Source organism: Pseudophryne corroboree, chromosome 5 (assembly GCF_028390025.1).
Source record: "Pseudophryne corroboree isolate aPseCor3 chromosome 5, aPseCor3.hap2, whole genome shotgun sequence".
Lineage (NCBI taxonomy): Eukaryota > Metazoa > Chordata > Amphibia > Anura > Myobatrachidae > Pseudophryne > Pseudophryne corroboree.
Window position 1 is genome coordinate 193,265,888 of NC_086448.1, and position 20,217 is coordinate 193,286,104.

A 20,217-nucleotide genomic window follows, 5' to 3' on the forward strand; every position below is an offset into this window, starting at 1 on the left:
CATAAAGTGACGGGGAACCCCAATTAGTGCACCGTGTTCGCTCGCCATGCTTCGGGCAAGGTGCCTCGCTCCGCTGCACTCGGCACTGGTTACCGTTCCCAATTGTAGTCCACGTGGATCGTAAATTATGAAAATGTTCAAAAAATGAAAGAAAAAAAATGTGAAAAACTCATGTTGACCTTTTTCCATGTCGCCCTAATGGTTGTGTCGACCTATTTCTGGTGTCGGCCTAGTCACTGTTGACCTAAGGTGTGTCGACCTAAGTGCTGTTGACTCAGAGTCCGGATACCGCATAAACAAGGTCTACCTGCGCCACATCCTGTTAGAATCTCTGCCTCAATTAGGTTCCTCTGCAGATCAGTCCCTTTAAGTTGGGATACGTTGCATAACTTGGGCGTAGTCAAGTTCTGAGAAGCATGATCGGAACACCAACTTTCAGTGCGCCAAGTGTCAAGCATCTGGTTTTTCCATTGTTGCTCCTCTCCCTGATGTCACATGGAGATCATACATACCTTAGTTTCTTTCTAGGGCACTAAGCTATACAATAGTCAAAATGAGATCTTAATCCATCCAGTAGTTTTTGTATGATGCTGGAATGAACAAATAGACATACAAACATTCTGGTTTTTTTTTTCCGTCTCCATAGTACATAGTACAGTCCCTAAATATATATTTCTCAAAATAATGGCTATGTATCCCTTCCTTCCCCATCCTTTCTTTATCCCTTCCTTCCCCATCAAGCTTACCTCAACGCCATAGCAATCCAGATAATCTCATTCACATCTCTCCAACAAACTCATACCCCCTATCCTGTGCACTCTGGAATGCCAGATCTGTTTGCAACAAATTGACCCCCACTCACGACCTCTTCATATCCAACTCCCTGCACCTCCTGGCCATTACTGAAACCTGGATTACACCCTATGACACCGCTTCTCCTGCTTCTCTCTCGGCTGGGGGCCTTACATTCTCACACACACCCCGACCTGGCGGTCGTCATGTGGGTGGTGTTGGGATCCTTTTACCCTCAAGCTACACATACCAACTTATACCTCCAGAACCATCTCTTACATTCTCTACATTTGAGGTCCATGCAATTCGCCTCTACCAACCCACTAATCTTCGAGTTGCTGTCATTTACCGTCCACCTGGCATTTCCTCTAAATTCCTCGACAACTTTGCTTCCTGGCTACCTCACTTCCTCTCTTCTGACATTCCCACCATTATCCTAGGTGATTTCAACATCCCTATCGATAACCCCACAAAACCACCTGCCTCTAAACTCCTTAACCTCACATCTTCACTTGGTCTCTCCCAGTGGACCAGCTCACCCTCCCATGTGAACGGGAGCTCACTGGATCTGGTTTTCACTCACCGCTGTGTTATTTCTGATTTTTCCAATTCCCCTTTTCCCCTCTCTGACCACCACTTGCTCTCATTCAACTTATCTATCTCTGCTCCCCCATCTCTCCCTCCTAAGGCTACCATCACTAAGCGTAATATTGAGGCTATTGACACCTCATCCCTATCCTCCCTGTTTGACTCGCTTCTCTCTCCTCTTCTCTCTCTCACATGCCCTGAACAAGCCACATCTCTATACAATGCATCTCTTACTTCAGCCCTTGACTCTGTTGCTCCGCCAACCACTATTCACCCTCGCAGATCAACACCTCAACCCTGGCACACCAAATGCACCAGATATCTACAAAAATGCTCACGTACTGCCGAGCGACACTGGAGGAAATCACGCTCTCAAGCAGACTTCCTCCATTTCAAATTCATGCTCTCATCCTTCAGTGCTGCCCTTTCCCTTGCTAAACAATCATACTTCAAAATCCTCATCTCTACCCACTCTTCCAACCCCCGGCGCCTCTTTGCCACTGTTAACTCCCTCCTCTGCCCACCACCACCTCCTCTCCCTTCCTCATTGTCTGCTCTTGACTTTGCCACTTACTTCACATCCAAGATTGACTCCATACGTCAGGACATCACATCCCACCAGTCCAGCAACCAGCCACCACCCATCCTTTACCACCCCTCCCCTACCCTCTTACCAACTCTGACATCTTTCTCCCTAGTATCTGGTGAGGAAGTCATGGCCCTCATACACTCCTCCCCCCCCCACAACCTCCCCACTCGACCCTATCCCCTCCCACCTCCTTCGCTACCTCTCCCCTTCTGCCTGTTCCCATCTTGCCCACCTTCTCAATCTCTCCCTCTCATCAGGCACTGTCCCCTCTGCCTTCAAGCATGCTCTTGTCTCCCCTATTCTTAAAAAACCTACCCTTGATCCTAACACTCTCTCCAATTATCGACCGATCTCTCTCCTCCCCTTTGCCTCCAAACTTCTTGAGCGTATTGTCTATAATCGCCTTACTGCCTTTCTTTCCTCTCACTCACTGCTTGACCCATACCAGTCTGGTTTCCGCTCTCTCCACTCCACTGAAACTGCCCTCACAAAAGTCTGCAATGACCTCCATGCCGCCAAATCTAAGGGCCACTACACTCTGCTTATTCTTCTTGACCTCTCTGCTGCTTTTGACACTGTGGACCACCCTCTTCTTCTGCAAATCCTTCACTCTCTTGGTCTACGTGATACTGCCCTCTCCTGGCTGTCCTCCTACCTCTCCGATCGTTCCTTCTCTGTCTCCTCTCATGATGCTACCTCGCCCCCACTTCCACTAACTGTTGGTGTCCCCCAAGGTTCTGTTCTTGGGCCTCTCCTTTTCTCTCTCTATACGTCCTCTTTAGGTGAACTCATTAGTTCTTTTAATTTCCAGTATCACCTCTATGCTGATGACACTCAAATCTACCTCTCCTCCCCTGATCTCTCCACGGCTCTCCTCACTCGTGCCTCTAACTGTCTTTCTGCTATCTCTTCCTGGATGTCCCAGCGCTTTCTTAAACTCAACATATCTAAGACTGAGCTGATCATCTTCCCACCCTCCCGCACAACCTCACCTCCCACAATCTCATTATCCATTGATGGCACGACTATCTCCTCTAGCCCCAAGTACGCTGTCTTGGTGTAATCCTTGACTCCTCCCTCTCCTTCAAACCACACATTCAGCACCTCTCACAAACCTGTCATTTTCATCTCAAAAACATTTCCAGGATCAGACCTTTTCTCACCCAGGATGCCACTAAGATCATTATTCACTCACTGATTATTTCCAGACTGGACTACTGTAATCTCCTCCTAACTGGCCTCCCTGACAATTACCTCTCTCCACTCCAGTCTATCCTCAATGCTGCTGCTCGGCTCATCTTCCTCACCAAACGCACTACATCCACCTCCCCTCTCCTACTAGCCCTTCACTGGCTTCCCTTCCCCTTCAGAATCCAATTCAAACTTCTCACTCTCACTTACAAAGCTCTCACCCAATCCTCTCCCATTTACATCTCTGACCTTATCTCCCTTTACTCTCCCACCCGTCCTCTTCGCTCTGCTAATGCACGCCGCCTCTCCTGTCTCCTGATTACTTCCTCCCACTCCTATCTCCAAGATTTTTCACGTGCTGCTCCCTTCCTTTGGAATTCTTTACCTCTCCCCCTCAGACTCTCCACCTCTCTACAAAACTTCAAACGGGCTCTCAAGACCCATTTCTTTACCAAACCCAGCCAAATCTCATCCTAACCCCCTGTTCCATGCTCTCTATGTACCCCATCTGTGTCACCCCTGTCTGTCTACCCCTACCCCTAGAATGTAAGCTCTCACGAGTAGGGCCCTCTTCCCTCATGTGCTCACCCTTTTCTTCTTTAATAATTCTCAACTGCCCAAATCACAGTTTTTGGGCCACCTGGAACTTATCTCTGTCATTTACTGGTGTAGTTATGCTTAGTTACCCTGTACTTGTCCAAAATTGATTTCAACTGTAAGTCACTGTTTTGATTATGTGCATATGTACTCTGTAATTGGGCGCTGCGGAACCCTTGTGGCGCCATATAAATAAATGATAATAATAATAATAATAATAATGTACACACAGGTGCATTTTAAGAGAGGTGAAGGCCTGTGTTAGCCTACTCCGTCTGGGCCACCTCCTCTCTGCCGGGCACTGGCAGTAGCGCAGCGCTGTAGAGAGTCTGAGCACTTGAGTGATCAGACCCTAATGCGCATGCTCAGTTCCTTGGGAAAATGGTGCAGCGGCCATTTTCACAGCGATTTCTGCAGCGCTGGTGCCATTGGTGCGGAACTCCTGAGGTGTAAGTATTTAAAAAAATGTGTGCAGTGTGGGCTCCCCTGAACTTAGCATACACACTGCACCCATTATAAATACGCCAGGGTGTACAGACACAACCCTTTCAGTTTTAATATACTGTATATGTGTGTGTGTGTGTGTATATATATATATATATATATATATATATATATGTGCCCTCTTACATCCTTGCTGCAGTCACACTAAACAGCCCTTCAAGTCACGTATTGACTTTTTTTTGGTGAAAATCCGTCATAGAGGCAAAGTAATGTAGTAGGACGCATCTGCTCGTTTTCCAGGAAGACACACGTAGCATAGCATTTTGTATGCAAATACAGTCGCAGTCACAGTATATAGGCATGCTGCATATAATTTTAATCAGCATAAGCTGCTTGTGCATCCTATTGCATTACGTTGAATCTAAGACGCATCTTCGTAGAAAAAAAACGCAAAAAAGATGCTCAGCGCTGCCGAGACACATGGCACTCGCATTATGTGGAGCACGACATATAACGCACAGAGCAAAGATGTAAGAGGACATGTATGTGTGTGTATATATATATATATATAGATATATATATGTGTATATATATATATATATATATATTGACAATGCTAAATTCCTTTGTCGTATAAACAACCCTTATGAAGCTAAGAACACTGTACGCTGCTTACTTAAGAAATACCGTAATGATACGCTATTTGCGTAACGATCGCTCAGCCGTAGGCGAGACGCTCAAGCGTCACGTTCGCTCACGGCCCAGTGATCACAGGACACGTTATTGGTTATGTCTAGGGGAAAGATTCGCTGTAACGTAGCATACGCTAGAGACCACGAGGAGGTCACCAGCGGTGCAGACGCTCACAACACTATACCTTGATATTAAACCTTATACCGATGAAACACACAGAATACCTTAACGTGAGTACAGGGTGTAAATGCAACCTTGTGTAACCTGACTATCTACAAAGCTGTTTGAGCGTCACCGACGCTCAAGTGAACACTTAACACTATAGTAAATACACTGATACTGGTTTAGGGTTCCAAAGCCTATAATCTGTATTATATCTAGTATACTTGTAAAAGAGTAACACAGTACAAATGATACACTACAATATAACAAAGACTTCCTAACCAAACACCTAACTAAGGGATAAACTACAATGCTATCCTGGTCTAACACAATACAATACAATAATACTACGAAGTATTTAAGAGAAAAAGAGGAGAGAGAGAGATAGAGAGAGAAAGAGAGATATTGGCTCACAGAAAGACAATGATTACGGAGAGAACTTACGCACAAAGGGTATGATCGCCTGCGCCTCGATATCCAGCTCCCGATTATCAGCAGATAACCGTTGATGAGAGAGTGAGCTGGATGTGGTCGGTCTGCCTATTTATGCCCCACACACAATGCAATCTCCTAGTCCCTACAATCCTACAGTTTATTGGACACAGGAATTCGGCCCTGTACTGTAACCAAAGGTCATAGGTTGATTCATACAGGTGGGCTGTGCTGATTTCCAACAGCTCAGGTGGGTGGGGAACTGGGTTTCCCGCCGCATACCTGAGTATGTGCAAATCATAGAAATGGACATAAACTTCTTATGTCCATAACTATTCGCACGAGCGATTAATACGCTCCAAACCAACACCGGAATATTGCTAATTAAATACTCTTCCGATGGGTATCAAACACTGCTGTATGACTCCTGTTAGACCCTTCGTGCAATACAAAGAGGGATTCCTCCGCTCAGGGACATTCTATCTAAACCAAACTTACAGAAACTATTGAGGGGAACATGATCTATAAACTACATTAATTGTGAACTTTTGTAACGAATGAGTCGCACGCTACGATCACATAAACTCTACCGTAAATGCGCATACTGCGCGTGCGAGTGCACGCTATTGCGGGTATGCGCTTCCACGGGAGAGCGTACGCATGCGCAGCACGGACCAGTGTGCGGTGCAAATATGGCAGTGTGTACTAAGACATTTTTCTGACTTTGACAGTCCACCCTTTGGCAGTCAATAATAACTGCCACAAAATATTTAAGGAGAAAAATGTAAGTCAGGGGTTAATTGATTTCCATGGTGGGGTAAGGAAGAAGAGAGGAGTAGGTGTGAAAAGGGTATGACCTAGTGAGAGAGTAGAAGCATGTGTGTATGAGTCCATGTTTGGAGGGTCATGTATCATCGTGCCGTACGTGTGGTAAATCAAGCTTCGAGGTATTGCGAAGTATACATTTGAATTCCTTCTTATCCTGTGGTACAGGTCTGTGGATGGGCTGTCAAACTCTACCGAGCTCATTTCGGCTGTGGTTGTAACACAATGGGGATGCACATTTTAGTTGATGATACATGAATTGGGGGGGGTATGTGGTTGCTGCTATCTGTGCCTGTATTCCCTATCGACTATGTGTGTTATTACCTGAGGGTTGCAGAGATGAAGATAAAGAACACTTACGAAAAAATGCAATGATATTCTATGTCAGGTTAATGTACGTTCGTCGATTGGGGTCTTGATTGGTGTCGGTTGATTGGAGTCTTCTTCTTTGTGCTTTTGCTCATAAATCGTGAGTAAAGCAAACAACGTCCATGGATTTACAAAAAATGTTGGGCTAGCGTGATTTTAAAGTTCCTAGGGAAACTGGGGTACCCATGGCATTGTCCATCAAAATCTTGTATATCAGGTCGTCTGCTCTTCTTCTTTCCATCTTTCCGTTGTCGGCCCCTTGGCTCATCAAATCCTTCGTCTACGTGGGTCTTTGTACCTCGGAGGAAAACATAGAAATGGGTGAAAGGCGGACCGTATACTCATTACATCATTACGTCATGGTTTCTAGCATTGGGTCATAAATCAAATCCAGGTTAATTACAGTTTCCTCACTCCTTAAGCTCATCACTTTCGTACTTTGCTTGCACCTCATCAAAGCCTGCCCGCATCTAAATATCAATCCAATAGATATAACGACACCCAAAATACATAGGAGAAACTTTCCAACATCCATTATGACTCCTTGAGCCCAGTCTCCTAAACCGGAGAACCAATTTCGCGGGTTCAACCATGACACCCAACCAGTCAGCTCATTACCTACAGCAGCAAGGGTGAGATTGTGTTTTCGACGAAATTCCCACTTTAATTGCAGAATATCGTCCATCTTTTGGTCTATGACCTCTACCGGATCCTCGGTGCTATTTGTGATATACGTGCAACACTTTATGCCGTACTGTGTTGCCAATGTAACACAATATCCGCCTGTTACTGCTGTAAGGTAATTAAGAACCATCCTATGCTGAACTAGTTCTGTTTTATAAGCTTGGAGTTCCCTTCCAGTGTATCTAAACGTGTCATCATACATTTCAGTGATATTATCTAACAAATTGGCGAGTGCGGAAATGTATCTATAATTCATCACACCTCGAGCGGTGCGAGTGAAATCTAACGCTACCAGAACCTGAATCCCGGTGGATTCATGGATAAGATCAGAGGCCGGATGCTCTAACCTTTCTGACAGTTGTCTTTTAACAAGGTGCTCGTAGTGAGTGTGAGTATAAGGAGTTTGGGCACCACGGTGTATGTCCTTCATTTTGTCATGTGTAACAGTCATTACTTCAGGCAATACTTTTCCAATATAACACAATCCTTCAGAGTTTGGGGCAAGCCACTTGTACGCCTTTCTCCCGCATATGAAATATGCATCATCGGGGAGAACATAAGGGACGGAGAAGGACATGACCATGTTACAAACCTTCCAGGTGAAATCTCCTGACCCTAATTCTTCCATCTGTCTAATGCACGTATCAGTTTGTACGATATGTGCACAGTATCCTGGTGATACCTCTCCAACTTTAGTAATCCTATTTCCTAAGGTATATCGATACCGGAATGATTTTCCTCTACTGGCTATGTGGCGTACGAGCTCTGTATCTGTAGGCATTCTATCTGCTCTGTGTGAAAAGGTCATGGTAAGGTTGCTCCATGACACTTCCCAATTTCCCGGTTTTCTAGGATTGGAGATGTTAAAACATAAGAGGGACCTATCCACATGGTATTGGTGGAGCTTCAAACTAGGAGGGCTGGAGATATTAAACCTCCGGTCCACCGGTCTCCCACCACTTAGCTCAAGTACCTCCCCTAACGTTAAAGGAAATGGTACTAGCCCTGATTTGCTGTGACCCTGAGGTACTTGAGAACATACCCAACAATCGGTCTTGTTTAATACGTTACCCACTAGAGAGTGATAGTCACTCAATGGATGCCGGTCCATATGGATATTAAAACTAGATTGGCATTTCTTTATGCATCCATCTTCAACCAGATTATCACAGAGCCTACAGATACAATTTTCCTCAGCTAACAATCCATCACAATTTCTTCTATCGGATCGTTTTCTGATACTCGCCTTTGCTTGTTGGCTTGGTTGATCTTGGAAAACTACGCCTCCATCATCATAATCGGAACCCATTCCAGAACCTCTTTCGACCTCTATGGTACTCTCGCCGGAACAGACTGCTCTGGTCAACATCATGGTTAACATCAAAATCCGGATCACAGTCTCTTGGGGCAAGTCCATCTTTGAGGAGGAAATAGAGAAGAATGAGAAGGGGGAAAAAGAAATTTTAAGGGAGAGGGGATGGGAAGTGGAGAAAACAATAAAAGGAAGAGGGGAGTCGACAGCTGCTTTCGGTCTTCAAGGCTCAGGTGCCGCCTCAGTCCTCCTGGAACAGACACTCTAGTGATACAACCTCTACCGTCTGTTCCTTATCACGGGACTTCTCTGGATCAGCAACCTTCTTGCAGTGGGATGAATGGACCCAAGTCTCTCTCTCAGCAACCTTCAATGCTGTGGTGCTAGTCAATAAGACCTGGTATGGTCCTTCCCATCTATCAATAAGACAACCCGTTGACACGACCTCACCTATCCCTCCGCTAGGGGCTTTCACTAATCTCGTGGGTGTCGCTGTGCCTACTGTGGTCTCTGATATGGTGGCCGCAAGAGAGAGCGCTGAAATTGTTGCCGAATCGTCTTCTTGTTCACACTCCTGAGGAAGGTTCAAAACAGGGTACAACTTGCACGGGTTAATACTTGCATGAGTTATTCGGTTAACATCATTTACATTTACAGGGTTACTAAGAGTTTGTGTTTTACAACCCAGTGCGTTTCTCTCCGCAATCAACTTCTCTCCTGCAATGTATGGTGGAGGAGGAGCTGTGGCAATCAACTTCCTGACTGCCCCAGATCCCGCCGCCAGAGCCAAACCTCTCTGTATCTCACCTTCCTGGTGCCATAACTGTAAATAATCATGATGCTGAATTCGTCTCTTTGATGATTTTACGAGACATATCCTCCTCCTTAAATTTTGTAACACCTCTGGACTGAAGCTACCTATTCTTGGGAACTTGTCCCTGTCTTGTACAGTCATTCTCTCCCATTCATCACATAAAGATTCGGTGTGAATTCCATATTTTTCACACATTACATATCGTGCCGACCCAACTGGTCGGTTCACAGAATCAACCTGAACCAGGGTTGATCGCCCCCTACCTGAGCAACTGGCCCCCATAGTCTGTAGGTGTTGCTTAGTCCTCCTTGGATTTTCTGTATCAAGGTTTTCAGCAAGCCTTTACAGACAACCAAATTACTCCACAGTAGGCCGGCGGTGGCGGTTTACCGAGTACCCCACTCACTCGCCCACCTCGACCAATACGACCTGTAAACACCGTTATGATGCCAGCGTACTCGATACAGGGCCCCTATGGAACCTTCAGTTTACTGGAACATATGAGGGTTACCCGCAGGACACTTACTCTTTCCAGTAAAGTTGGGGTTGTTAGATAGTTCCTGAGTGACCAGCGAACTTCCCTTCCAAAAATAAAAAATTACACAAATCACGTCAGAATGTACAAATAGCGTTTGTGACCACTTTACTCTAATGGTATTTAGGTCAGATTACTAACTACTGCACACAATTACGTGCGGTCCAATCGTTCAGTACACGAGCACTACTTGTCATGTACTAAAAGACCAATGGAATCGATGTTTCCGGCCGCGATTCCTTCAGCAAGAGCTTATGGCCTATATGGGTTCTGCACCAACACCCCAGGCGTTGTGCCACTGGACTTTTATAGCGGACCTTTTACCTTACGACCTCCTGGTCTTGTTCCTTATGACCTCCTGGTCTTGTTACCTTATGGTCCGCTATACTCTAATGCTCAAATATTATTTAACCAGGGATGCCTCCCTAGCCACCGTATATGTCACTTACACGTATGTCCCTTGACGAGTACCCGACTTTCCTTTTGGTTCCACCTTAAAGTTATATAAACTTTTGTATACAAAACACACTCACTCAACACATGTACACTTTTGTTTCTATATCTATTTCTGCGCAGAAATTGTCTTCAGGCCAAAAGTGTTACCAATTAGGAGCAGGATCTGTTAAACTAAATTTCAGATTTTCCAAAAAATAGATTTGCGTTATTTACCGCGTCGCGTTATCTACCGCTGTGCGTTACTTATCGCTTTTGCGCTAATTATCGCTTTGCGCTAATTATCGCTTTTCGTGACTTGGGCTACGTGGGCGTAACCAGACGCTACGTTGCGTAATGAACGCTGCGTGCGTCTGCCTTTTGGATTGCGTACGCTAGTCTTTGTTAGCGACACGTGTACGCAATGCAAAGGATCCACCGTAACACAATATATATACTTTTATCAATGTAAATGATCCCTGATCATCTACCGCAATCCACACTGACTGCCTTGTATCTCAGACAAACCGTGTGTTTGTTCTATACTTTAACTATTACCTCTACTATTAAATAACAGCAAATCTCCTTTTAGCCCTTTCTATCAACTATAAAATTTGGCAAACAGGAATAGTGATATACGAAAAAATGAAATAGAAATGCAGATATATGCGTGCGTGTATACGCAAGACAGAAGAGAAATAAAACAGTTTTAAAAAGACACAAGCGTTTTGTTCTTACTTCCGGTTACCGGATTCCTTCGGCACTCTTTACCTAAGCGAAGCAGACGCTTATCCCGTCAGCAACTGCGAGACAACCTCCCACCCTTTTGCTGGGGGATAATGTCTGCTGATCTACCTAGTGCAGATGTGAAAAGGACCGGACGAGCCCGCAATTGACAATGCTAAATTCCTTTGTCGTATAAACAACCCTTATGAAGCTAAGAACACTGTACGCTGCTTACTTAAGAAATACCGTAATGATACGCTATTTGCGTAACGATCGCTCAGCCGTAGGCGAGACGCTCAAGCGTCACGTTCGCTCACGGCCCAGTGATCACAGGACACGTTATTGGTTATGTCTAGGGGAAAGATTCGCTGTAACGTAGCATACGCTAGAGACCACGAGGAGGTCACCAGCGGTGCAGACGCTCACAACACTATACCTTGATATTAAACCTTATACCGATGAAACACACAGAATACCTTAACGTGAGTACAGGGTGTAAATGCAACCTTGTGTAACCTGACTATCTACAAAGCTGTTTGAGCGTCACCGACGCTCAAGTGAACACTTAACACTATAGTAAATACACTGATACTGGTTTAGGGTTCCAAAGCCTATAATCTGTATTATATCTAGTATACTTGTAAAAGAGTAACACAGTACAAATGATACACTACAATATAACAAAGACTTCCTAACCAAACACCTAACTAAGGGATAAACTACAATGCTATCCTGGTCTAACACAATACAATACAATAATACTACGAAGTATTTAAGAGAAAAAGAGGAGAGAGAGAGATAGAGAGAGAAAGAGAGATATTGGCTCACAGAAAGACAATGATTACGGAGAGAACTTACGCACAAAGGGTATGATCGCCTGCGCCTCGATATCCAGCTCCCGATTATCAGCAGATAACCGTTGATGAGAGAGTGAGCTGGATGTGGTCGGTCTGCCTATTTATGCCCCACACACAATGCAATCTCCTAGTCCCTACAATCCTACAGTTTATTGGACACAGGAATTCGGCCCTGTACTGTAACCAAAGGTCATAGGTTGATTCATACAGGTGGGCTGTGCTGATTTCCAACAGCTCAGGTGGGTGGGGAACTGGGTTTCCCGCCGCATACCTGAGTATGTGCAAATCATAGAAATGGACATAAGCTTCTTATGTCCATAACTATTCGCACGAGCGATTAATACGCTCCAAACCAACACCGGAATATTGCTAATTAAATACTCTTCCGATGGGTATCAAACACTGCTGTATGACTCCTGTTAGACCCTTCGTGCAATACAAAGAGGGATTCCTCCGCTCAGGGACATTCTATCTAAACCAAACTTACAGAAACTATTGAGGGGAACATGATCTATAAACTACATTAATTGTGAACTTTTGTAACGAATGAGTCGCACGCTACGATCACATAAACTCTACCGTAAATGCGCATACTGCGCGTGCGAGTGCACGCTATTGCGGGTATGCGCTTCCACGGGAGAGCGTACGCATGCGCAGCACGGACCAGTGTGCGGTGCAAATATGGCAGTGTGTACTAAGACATTTTTCTGACTTTGACAATATATACATACAGTATATATAGTTATTTTTTTAAAGAAAATATATTGTTGATTTGTGGACAACAGAAATTAAAAGAAAATGTATTATTAATAAGTACCAATATGCATCACAGACATGGGTGCCATGGTCGACAATGTTTAGAGCAGTATTCCTGTAATGCAAAATATAAAGGTATTTGAGGAATGTTAAAAGGCCTTGGGGAGAATCAGTCACTACTGCGTGTATTATTTCTGTCTACCAGCGATTCTCCCGGTGGCAACCCTAGCCGATTTAAGGCTCATGGCAGGCCCAAATTCGTATAAAGGCCTTAAGGCCTGAGCCTAGCGGAACAAATTTTCCAGGGCAACAGGCTGCTTTTTGTTTAATCAGTGTGCCATTTATCTTACGTACAGTATGCCTGGAAGCATACTAACAATCTGTGACTTTCATTCCCACCATTTTACAATTGAAGTTTGGGGCCATGGACCGCAATGAGGGGAGGGGGCTGCAGAAAGAAAAAGTAACAAAGTTGTACTGCAAAAGTCATCTCTATGATTTTCAAAATGTCCAGAATGTTTTTATTGCATTAATTCTACTGTATGTACTTTTTTATAGGTTTTATTTTATTATTATTTTATTTTATCTTAGATTTATGACCGATGCAGCTCGACGTGAACAAGAAACCTTAAAGAAAAAAATCCAACCCAAGCTCTCCCTGACACTGTCAAGCTCCGTATCCCGTGGAAATGTGTCCACACCACCCCGCCATGGCAGCGGCAGCCTCACCCCTCCAGTCACTCCACCTATCACTCCATCCTCCTCATTCCGCAGCAGCACCCCTACAGGTAAGGGAGTAATTATATAGCATGATGCGCTGTATGGACGACATACACTGCCCTGTCACTGTGTAGGCTACTTTGTTTCTCCACCATGTTGCTCGGGTGTAAACACCAGCTGTTGAAATATTATTTTTGGGCCCAAAACTTGAGGTATGGTATGCGCCTAACATTGGTTCAACATGGCAACAGCCAAAAGATACCAAATGTGTAAACAGAGAACCCTGGAGCTAAGGAGTATAATTTCTCTCAGATCCTGTACAGCTGGGTGAGTCAGTCTCACAAATATAAAGTGTACAGGAAAACTAACCGTAATAGAATCTCGAGAGAACAAATATATCACCTCACTTGGTAACATTATAACAATATATTCAGTATCATAACTGGTGAACATAACATTAAAAACATACATTGTTTTCTCATTAGGCAACAAACTTGTCAGACAAATAATGATATATAATTGCAGTCCTCTCCTTCATCAGAAAGAATTAAGAGCTGCAGTAATTTATAGGCAGTTAGTAAATGTATATATATGCCTCAGAAATAAAAAACACAATTGGTAGTCAATACAGAGAAAAAGGGTGGTGAGGCTGCGCTAAATTTGATGAATACAACAGTATTGGTATAATGAGTTAAAACACAGTTTTATTCCTAAAATTAGTGCAATAGGTATATATTAAAAACTAAATACATAAAATTAAGTGCATATCAGAAACAAATGGTATATTTTCTATGTTTCAAAAAACAATTCTATGGGGTTACCCAATTCGCCAGGTAGAGAATGTGGAATTGTGGAGTTTTTGTAGTGACCGTTCCAAGATGTTTTCCCCTGTAGTATTATAGTCCAGCATAGACAACAGTCTCAGAATTAGGCAATATCCAATGGATGGACTAATTACCGTTAGAGGGTAGTGTGCTCCGGAAACTTTGGTGGAGAGCCCCTCATGCGTTACGGTTGGTACAGTCCTTTATGCAATTATTGCTGTATGTAGTCTGAGAGTTTACCTTTGATAAAGCTACAAGTTGATTGCAGCGAAACGCGTCAGGTGTACCAGGGACCCCCGCCAGGAATTGATCTGAAGGAGGACCGAACCATTCCCCAAACTCTGTCCAGACGGCTCTTTTAAACTCTCAGACTACATACAGCAATAATTGCATAAAGGACTGTACCAACCGTAACGCATGAGGAGCTCTCCACCAAAGATTCCGGAGCACACTACCCTCTAACGGTAATTAGTCCATCCATTGGATATTGCCTAATTCTGAGACTGTTGTCTATGCTGGACTATAATACTACAGGGGAAAACATCTTGGAACGGTCACCACAAAAACTCCACAATTCCACATTCTCTACCTTGCGAATTGGGTAACCCCATAGAATTGTTTTTTGAAACATAGAAAATATACCATTTGTTTCTGATATGCACTTAATTTTATGTATTTAGTTTTTAATATATACCTATTGCACTAATTTTAGGAATAAAACTGTGTTTTAACTCATTATACCAATACTGTTGTATTCATCAAATTTAGCGCAGCCTCACCACCCTTTTTCTCTGTATTGTATACGGGAGTGACTTCCCTTTTCCTGAGACTGCAGCTCGGTTAAATATCTCCTACCTAAAGCGCCCGAGTACCCCTGGGTAACCAATTTTTCTACAATTGGTAGTCAGCAGGAGAACTGATGGCAAAAAAGGTATGTTCCTGAATAGATGGAATGTTCCTGAGTAGATGGAATGACTAGTTCGTGTGCTCCACTAATGCCTCCTGCAGTTAGACACAGGAGCCCGTCCTCAGACGTTATAAATGATAACAGTCACACACTAGTAGTCCCTCCTTGTAGATGATAGACTTCTCCATGATGAGAGAAGCCGCCAATGTGTCCGTCGGTGGCTGGTGTAACCGCTTGTTTTTCCAGGAGTCAGCATTTTGGCACAGCTGCAAATATTGAGGGTCATTCAGATGTGGTTGGAGTAGCTATCACTGCTGCTTCCAGTATCCCGGGTCGGGCATGGCTCGGAGCCAGGGCTTCAGTGGGGAAGGAGTACGCATGATCTTTACCAGACATTTCTGGTTGAGAAGAAATGGTCAGTTACCTATAGCTACATATCACATTCCAACTGTCATTTTTTAATACAGTTTTAAACAAAGGAAAATTTAGTGTACAATTGTTTGGTATTAGTTGCAGCATATAGGGGGTCATTCCGTTTTGATTGCTAGCTGAAAATGTTCGCTGCGCAGCGATGAAGCAAAAAACCGGCACTTCTGCGCATGCGTATGCGGCACAATGCACACGCGCGACGTACTTTCACAACGGCCGATGCAGTTTTACACAAGGTCTAGCGAAGCTTTTCAGTCGCACTGCTGGCCGCAGAGTGAATGACATGAAGTGGACGTTTCTGGGTGTCAACTGACCGTTTTCAGGGAGTGGTTGAAAAAACGCAGGCGTGCCAGGAAAAGCGCAGGCGTGGTTGGGAGTACGCAGGGCATGTTTGTGACGTCAAAACCGGAATTGAACAGTCTGAAGTCATCGCAAGCTAGGAGTAGGTCTGGAGCTACTCTGAAACTGCATAATTTTTTTTCTGTAGCCGCTGTGCGATCCTTTCGTTCGCACTTCTGCCAAGCTAAAATACACTCCCAGAGGGTGGTGGTTTAGCGTTTGCACGACTGCTAAAAACTGCTAATGAGCGATCAACTCGGAATGACCCCCATTGTTTCAGTGCACCAATAATAAAATATATATGTTTATGTTGTTATTATATGTTTTCTGACAAAGTTACAGTTTGGTTTTGCCCAAGTGATATCTGTTGAAAATAGCAAATAATTGGTAATAGTAATGGGATAAATATTGCACAGTGTAAAAGAAATATATAGTTTGTAGAAAACCTTTTGTTGGATTCACCAAAAATATATTTCACAGGCAGTTGTTTTATCACCTACATACAGTGGGGACGGACTTTTTTTGGCCATACTAATACTCAAAAAGCATATTGGGCCTAATTCAGACCTGATCGTAGATGTGCAATAAAATGTACATCTACAATCAAAATCTTTGACATGCGGGGGGACGCCCAGCACAGGGCAAGTCCGACCTGCATACCAGATCCAATCTTCCCCCACGCAGACATGCCGAGTAGCCTCTGCCTACGCGAAGGCAGACAGCTACTCGACAAGTTTTTTGTCGCAGCAGCTGCGTGTGATGTCATGCAGCCGCCGTGACCCGCCCCAGCAATGGTCCGGACACGCCTCCTTTGTCTAAACCGCGCACCCCAACGCCGCTGCTGACACGCCCCCGACTGCCTCTACTTGTCAGTCAGACAGAGGCGATCGCACAAGTGAGATGCCGTCGGATCTCACTGTGTGCGCACACGCGCAGTGCGGCTACTGCCCGTGCGCATACTGCACTGGCCTTCAGCTTGCGTACGCTGCCTCTGCAGCGACCAGGTCTGAATTAGGCCCATTATCCATTCACTAATGATATCTCCTTATTAGACTTTCAATACAGGTGTGTTGTATACATTTAGAATGATGCAGCTTTCTGGTTTGTAATCTGCACTGTTCTAGAATGTTTATTTATCACAGTCTTTGTCATTGATTCTATGTACACGGAAGGCCCTCTGGTATGCCCAATCAGGTCAGTCCTTTGTAATGCCAGATCTATAAGAAACAAGACTGCAACAATTGCTGACCTTATTGAATCTGCAGATCTAGCCTGTATTACAGAGACCTGGCTAGATGAAAATGCAGCACCTATATTAGAGGCTGCGGTACCAACAAACTACTCTGTCATCCACAACCCAAGACTGGACCGCAGGGGTGGCGGGGTGGCTATCTGCTTCAAAAATGAACTTAAACTTAGGGTCCACCCTATTGAAACTACTCGCTCATTTGAGTGCATTGCTGCCCAGAGTTCGACAGGATTAGGTTTCAGAGTACTTCTCATCTACCGGCCACCTGGAGATGGAAAGATATTTCTACAAGAAATTGCAGACACTGTTGCTGGCCTGGTTCTGGAACATCAAAGATGGCTCATCCTCGGGGATTTCAATGCATGGGTGGATGATGAGCTCTCACGCCTTGGCCAAGACCTCCTGTGCACAATAAATGGTCTGGGCTTCACACAGATAATTCCCTCTGCCACACATAAAAGTGGTCACACTCTTGATCTTGTCTTTCAGATTGGATTAGAAGTCACTGACCTAAAAATAAACCCAGTCATCTGGTCAGACCACTACTCCCTCTGGTTCTCAGTTGCAACCCCTCAAATAAGATCTCTGCCCGTGGAGTTGACCAGATACCGTCCAAGGAGGGGTATGACTCCCCAGGCTCTTGCAGCAAATATGGATCTCTCTGCTATACTGGGTGCCTGTGAAGATCCCTGTTCCCTAGTCCGTTATTATAATAGGGATGTTAAGGCTGCAATTGATATTATCGCCCCTGTGCGTATAAGACCTCGTAAACCACATCGTCAAGCTCCATGGTACGACAACAGTGTTAGTGAGCTCAAGAAAAGGGGGCGTAGACTGGAAAGACGATGGAGGAAGACTAACCTAGTGGATGACAAAATAAAACTAATAAAGCATAACGAAGAATATCAATCGACAATCACTCGCAAGAAATCACAGTTCCTGTCAAATGAGATCACAGCAGCAAACAATAGGCCAGCTCAACTTTTCCGCACAGTGGAGATGCTGTGCAAGCCAGCATGCCTGCAGACTGATGAGACCCTTTCCCAAGCAAGATGCAACGAGTTTGCAAACTTCTTTGCAGATAAAATATCCACCATCCGGGCTGGAATATCCACAGTGCCATCAAAGGAGAGCCAAACTACAAAGCCTGCCAATATAAGCTACCTGCCTTCATGGACCAGCTTTGACCCAGTGGATGTAAAGGACACTGCTGAAATTGCTCGGATTTTGCGTCCCACCACCTGTGGTCTGGACCCAGCCTCAACCAAGCTTCTAATAGGTTGTACGGATATAATCGGTCCTGTCTTTGCAAAAATTGTTCAATGCTCTTTGCAGACAGGCATTTTTCCTGGACCCCTAAAGGAAGCAATTGTTAGACCACTTCTTAAAAAACCTAATTTAGATCCCGACTGCATGTCCAACTACAGACCGGTATCAAACCTTCCTTTCCTAGGAAAGGTTATTGAGAAAGTGGTTGCAAATCAACTGGAAACTCGCCTGACAACCCATGATATTTATGATCCATTTCAATCAGGATTCAGGAGAAGACATAGCACTGAAACAGCCCTGGTGTGTGTGTTAAATGATCTTCTGATGGCAAAAGACAGAGGTGACTGTTCAATATTAATCCTTCTGGATCTCTCGGCAGCATTTGATACCGTGGACCACGGGCTTCTGATTGAGCGACTGATACACTTCTGTGGTCTGGATGGCACAGTCCTAAACTGGTTCAAATCATTTCTCACAGGCAGGTCACAGAGAGTATCATCTGGATTATACTCATCACCACCAGTGCCATTGCCATGTGGTGTCCCACAAGGTTCTATACTATCCCCCATGCTTTTTGCAGTATACATGCTCCCATTGGGCGAAATAATCAGGCGCCATGGCCTGGTCTACCACTGCTATGCAGATGATACACAACTGTACTTGTCCTTTGCTCCGGGCACTGATAACCCAGTAGCAACCCTGAATGGCTGTCTAGCTGAACTACAGGAGTGGATGAGCGCCAGTTGGCTGCGACTGAACCCGGATAAAACAGAGGTCCTTATAATACGACCGCAACATCAAAGGACAAGACTGCAGCATAGCCAACCAACTGGACTTACACTCGGGGATTCAGAATTACAGACCAGTGATCATGTGCGGAATCTTGGCGTTGTCCTGGATGATGGCTTGACACTTAAACATCAGATATCAGCCACAATCAAATCCTCATTCTTTCACCTGAGGAACATAGCCAGAATCAAGCACTTAATTCCCTCAGATGATATGCCAAAAGTCATACATGCATTTGTATCATCTCGATTAGACTACTGTAATGCCCTCTACCTTGGTCTACCAGCAAAAGAATTGCAACGCTTACAGCTGCTGCAAAACACAGCTGCCAGGCTGTTAACCAACCAGCCCCGTTCCAGCCACATAACACCCATCCTCTACTCCCTTCACTGGCTGCCTGTAAGATGGCGAATCCTCTTCAAGATTGGCTTACTGAGTTTCAAAGCATTACATGACCAAGGCCCAAGGTACCTGAAACAGCTTCTGATCCCATACTGCCCCACTCGATTACTGCGATCTGTAGATGAAGGACTTTTAGCAGTACCTAGAATCTACCGTAATTCATCTGGGGGTCGAGCTTTTAGTCATGCGGCTCCGACTCTATGGAACTCACTTCCCAGCACAGTGCGAGAGGCCCCAACTATAGAATCCTTCAAAAGTAGACTCAAGACTTTCCTGTTTACTCAAGCATTTCCATAGTATCTCTTTTAGTATCTTCATGTTTCTGTATTTTATGAAAAATGTACTTCATTATTTTTCTGTACTATATTATGCTGTGTATCTGTTAAGCGCCTTGAGTCCTATTGGAGAAAGAGCGCTATATAAATAAAATTATTATTATTATTATTATTACATTATAAAACAATGCTACTGTTTGCCCAGCTGCATGGGTG

General features: G+C 44.4%; 1 protein-coding gene across 1 annotated transcript in view; it reads left to right on the forward strand.

The window, feature by feature from the left end:
• JAZF1 (JAZF zinc finger 1) overlaps positions 1-20,217 on the forward strand; it is a 426,594-nt gene that overhangs the window by 315,157 nt on the left and 91,220 nt on the right. The window contains exon 3 of the mRNA XM_063921978.1: positions 13,390-13,586. Coding sequence (XP_063778048.1) covers positions 13,390-13,586 — 197 coding nt within the window. The remainder of the gene's footprint in view (positions 1-13,389; positions 13,587-20,217) is intronic.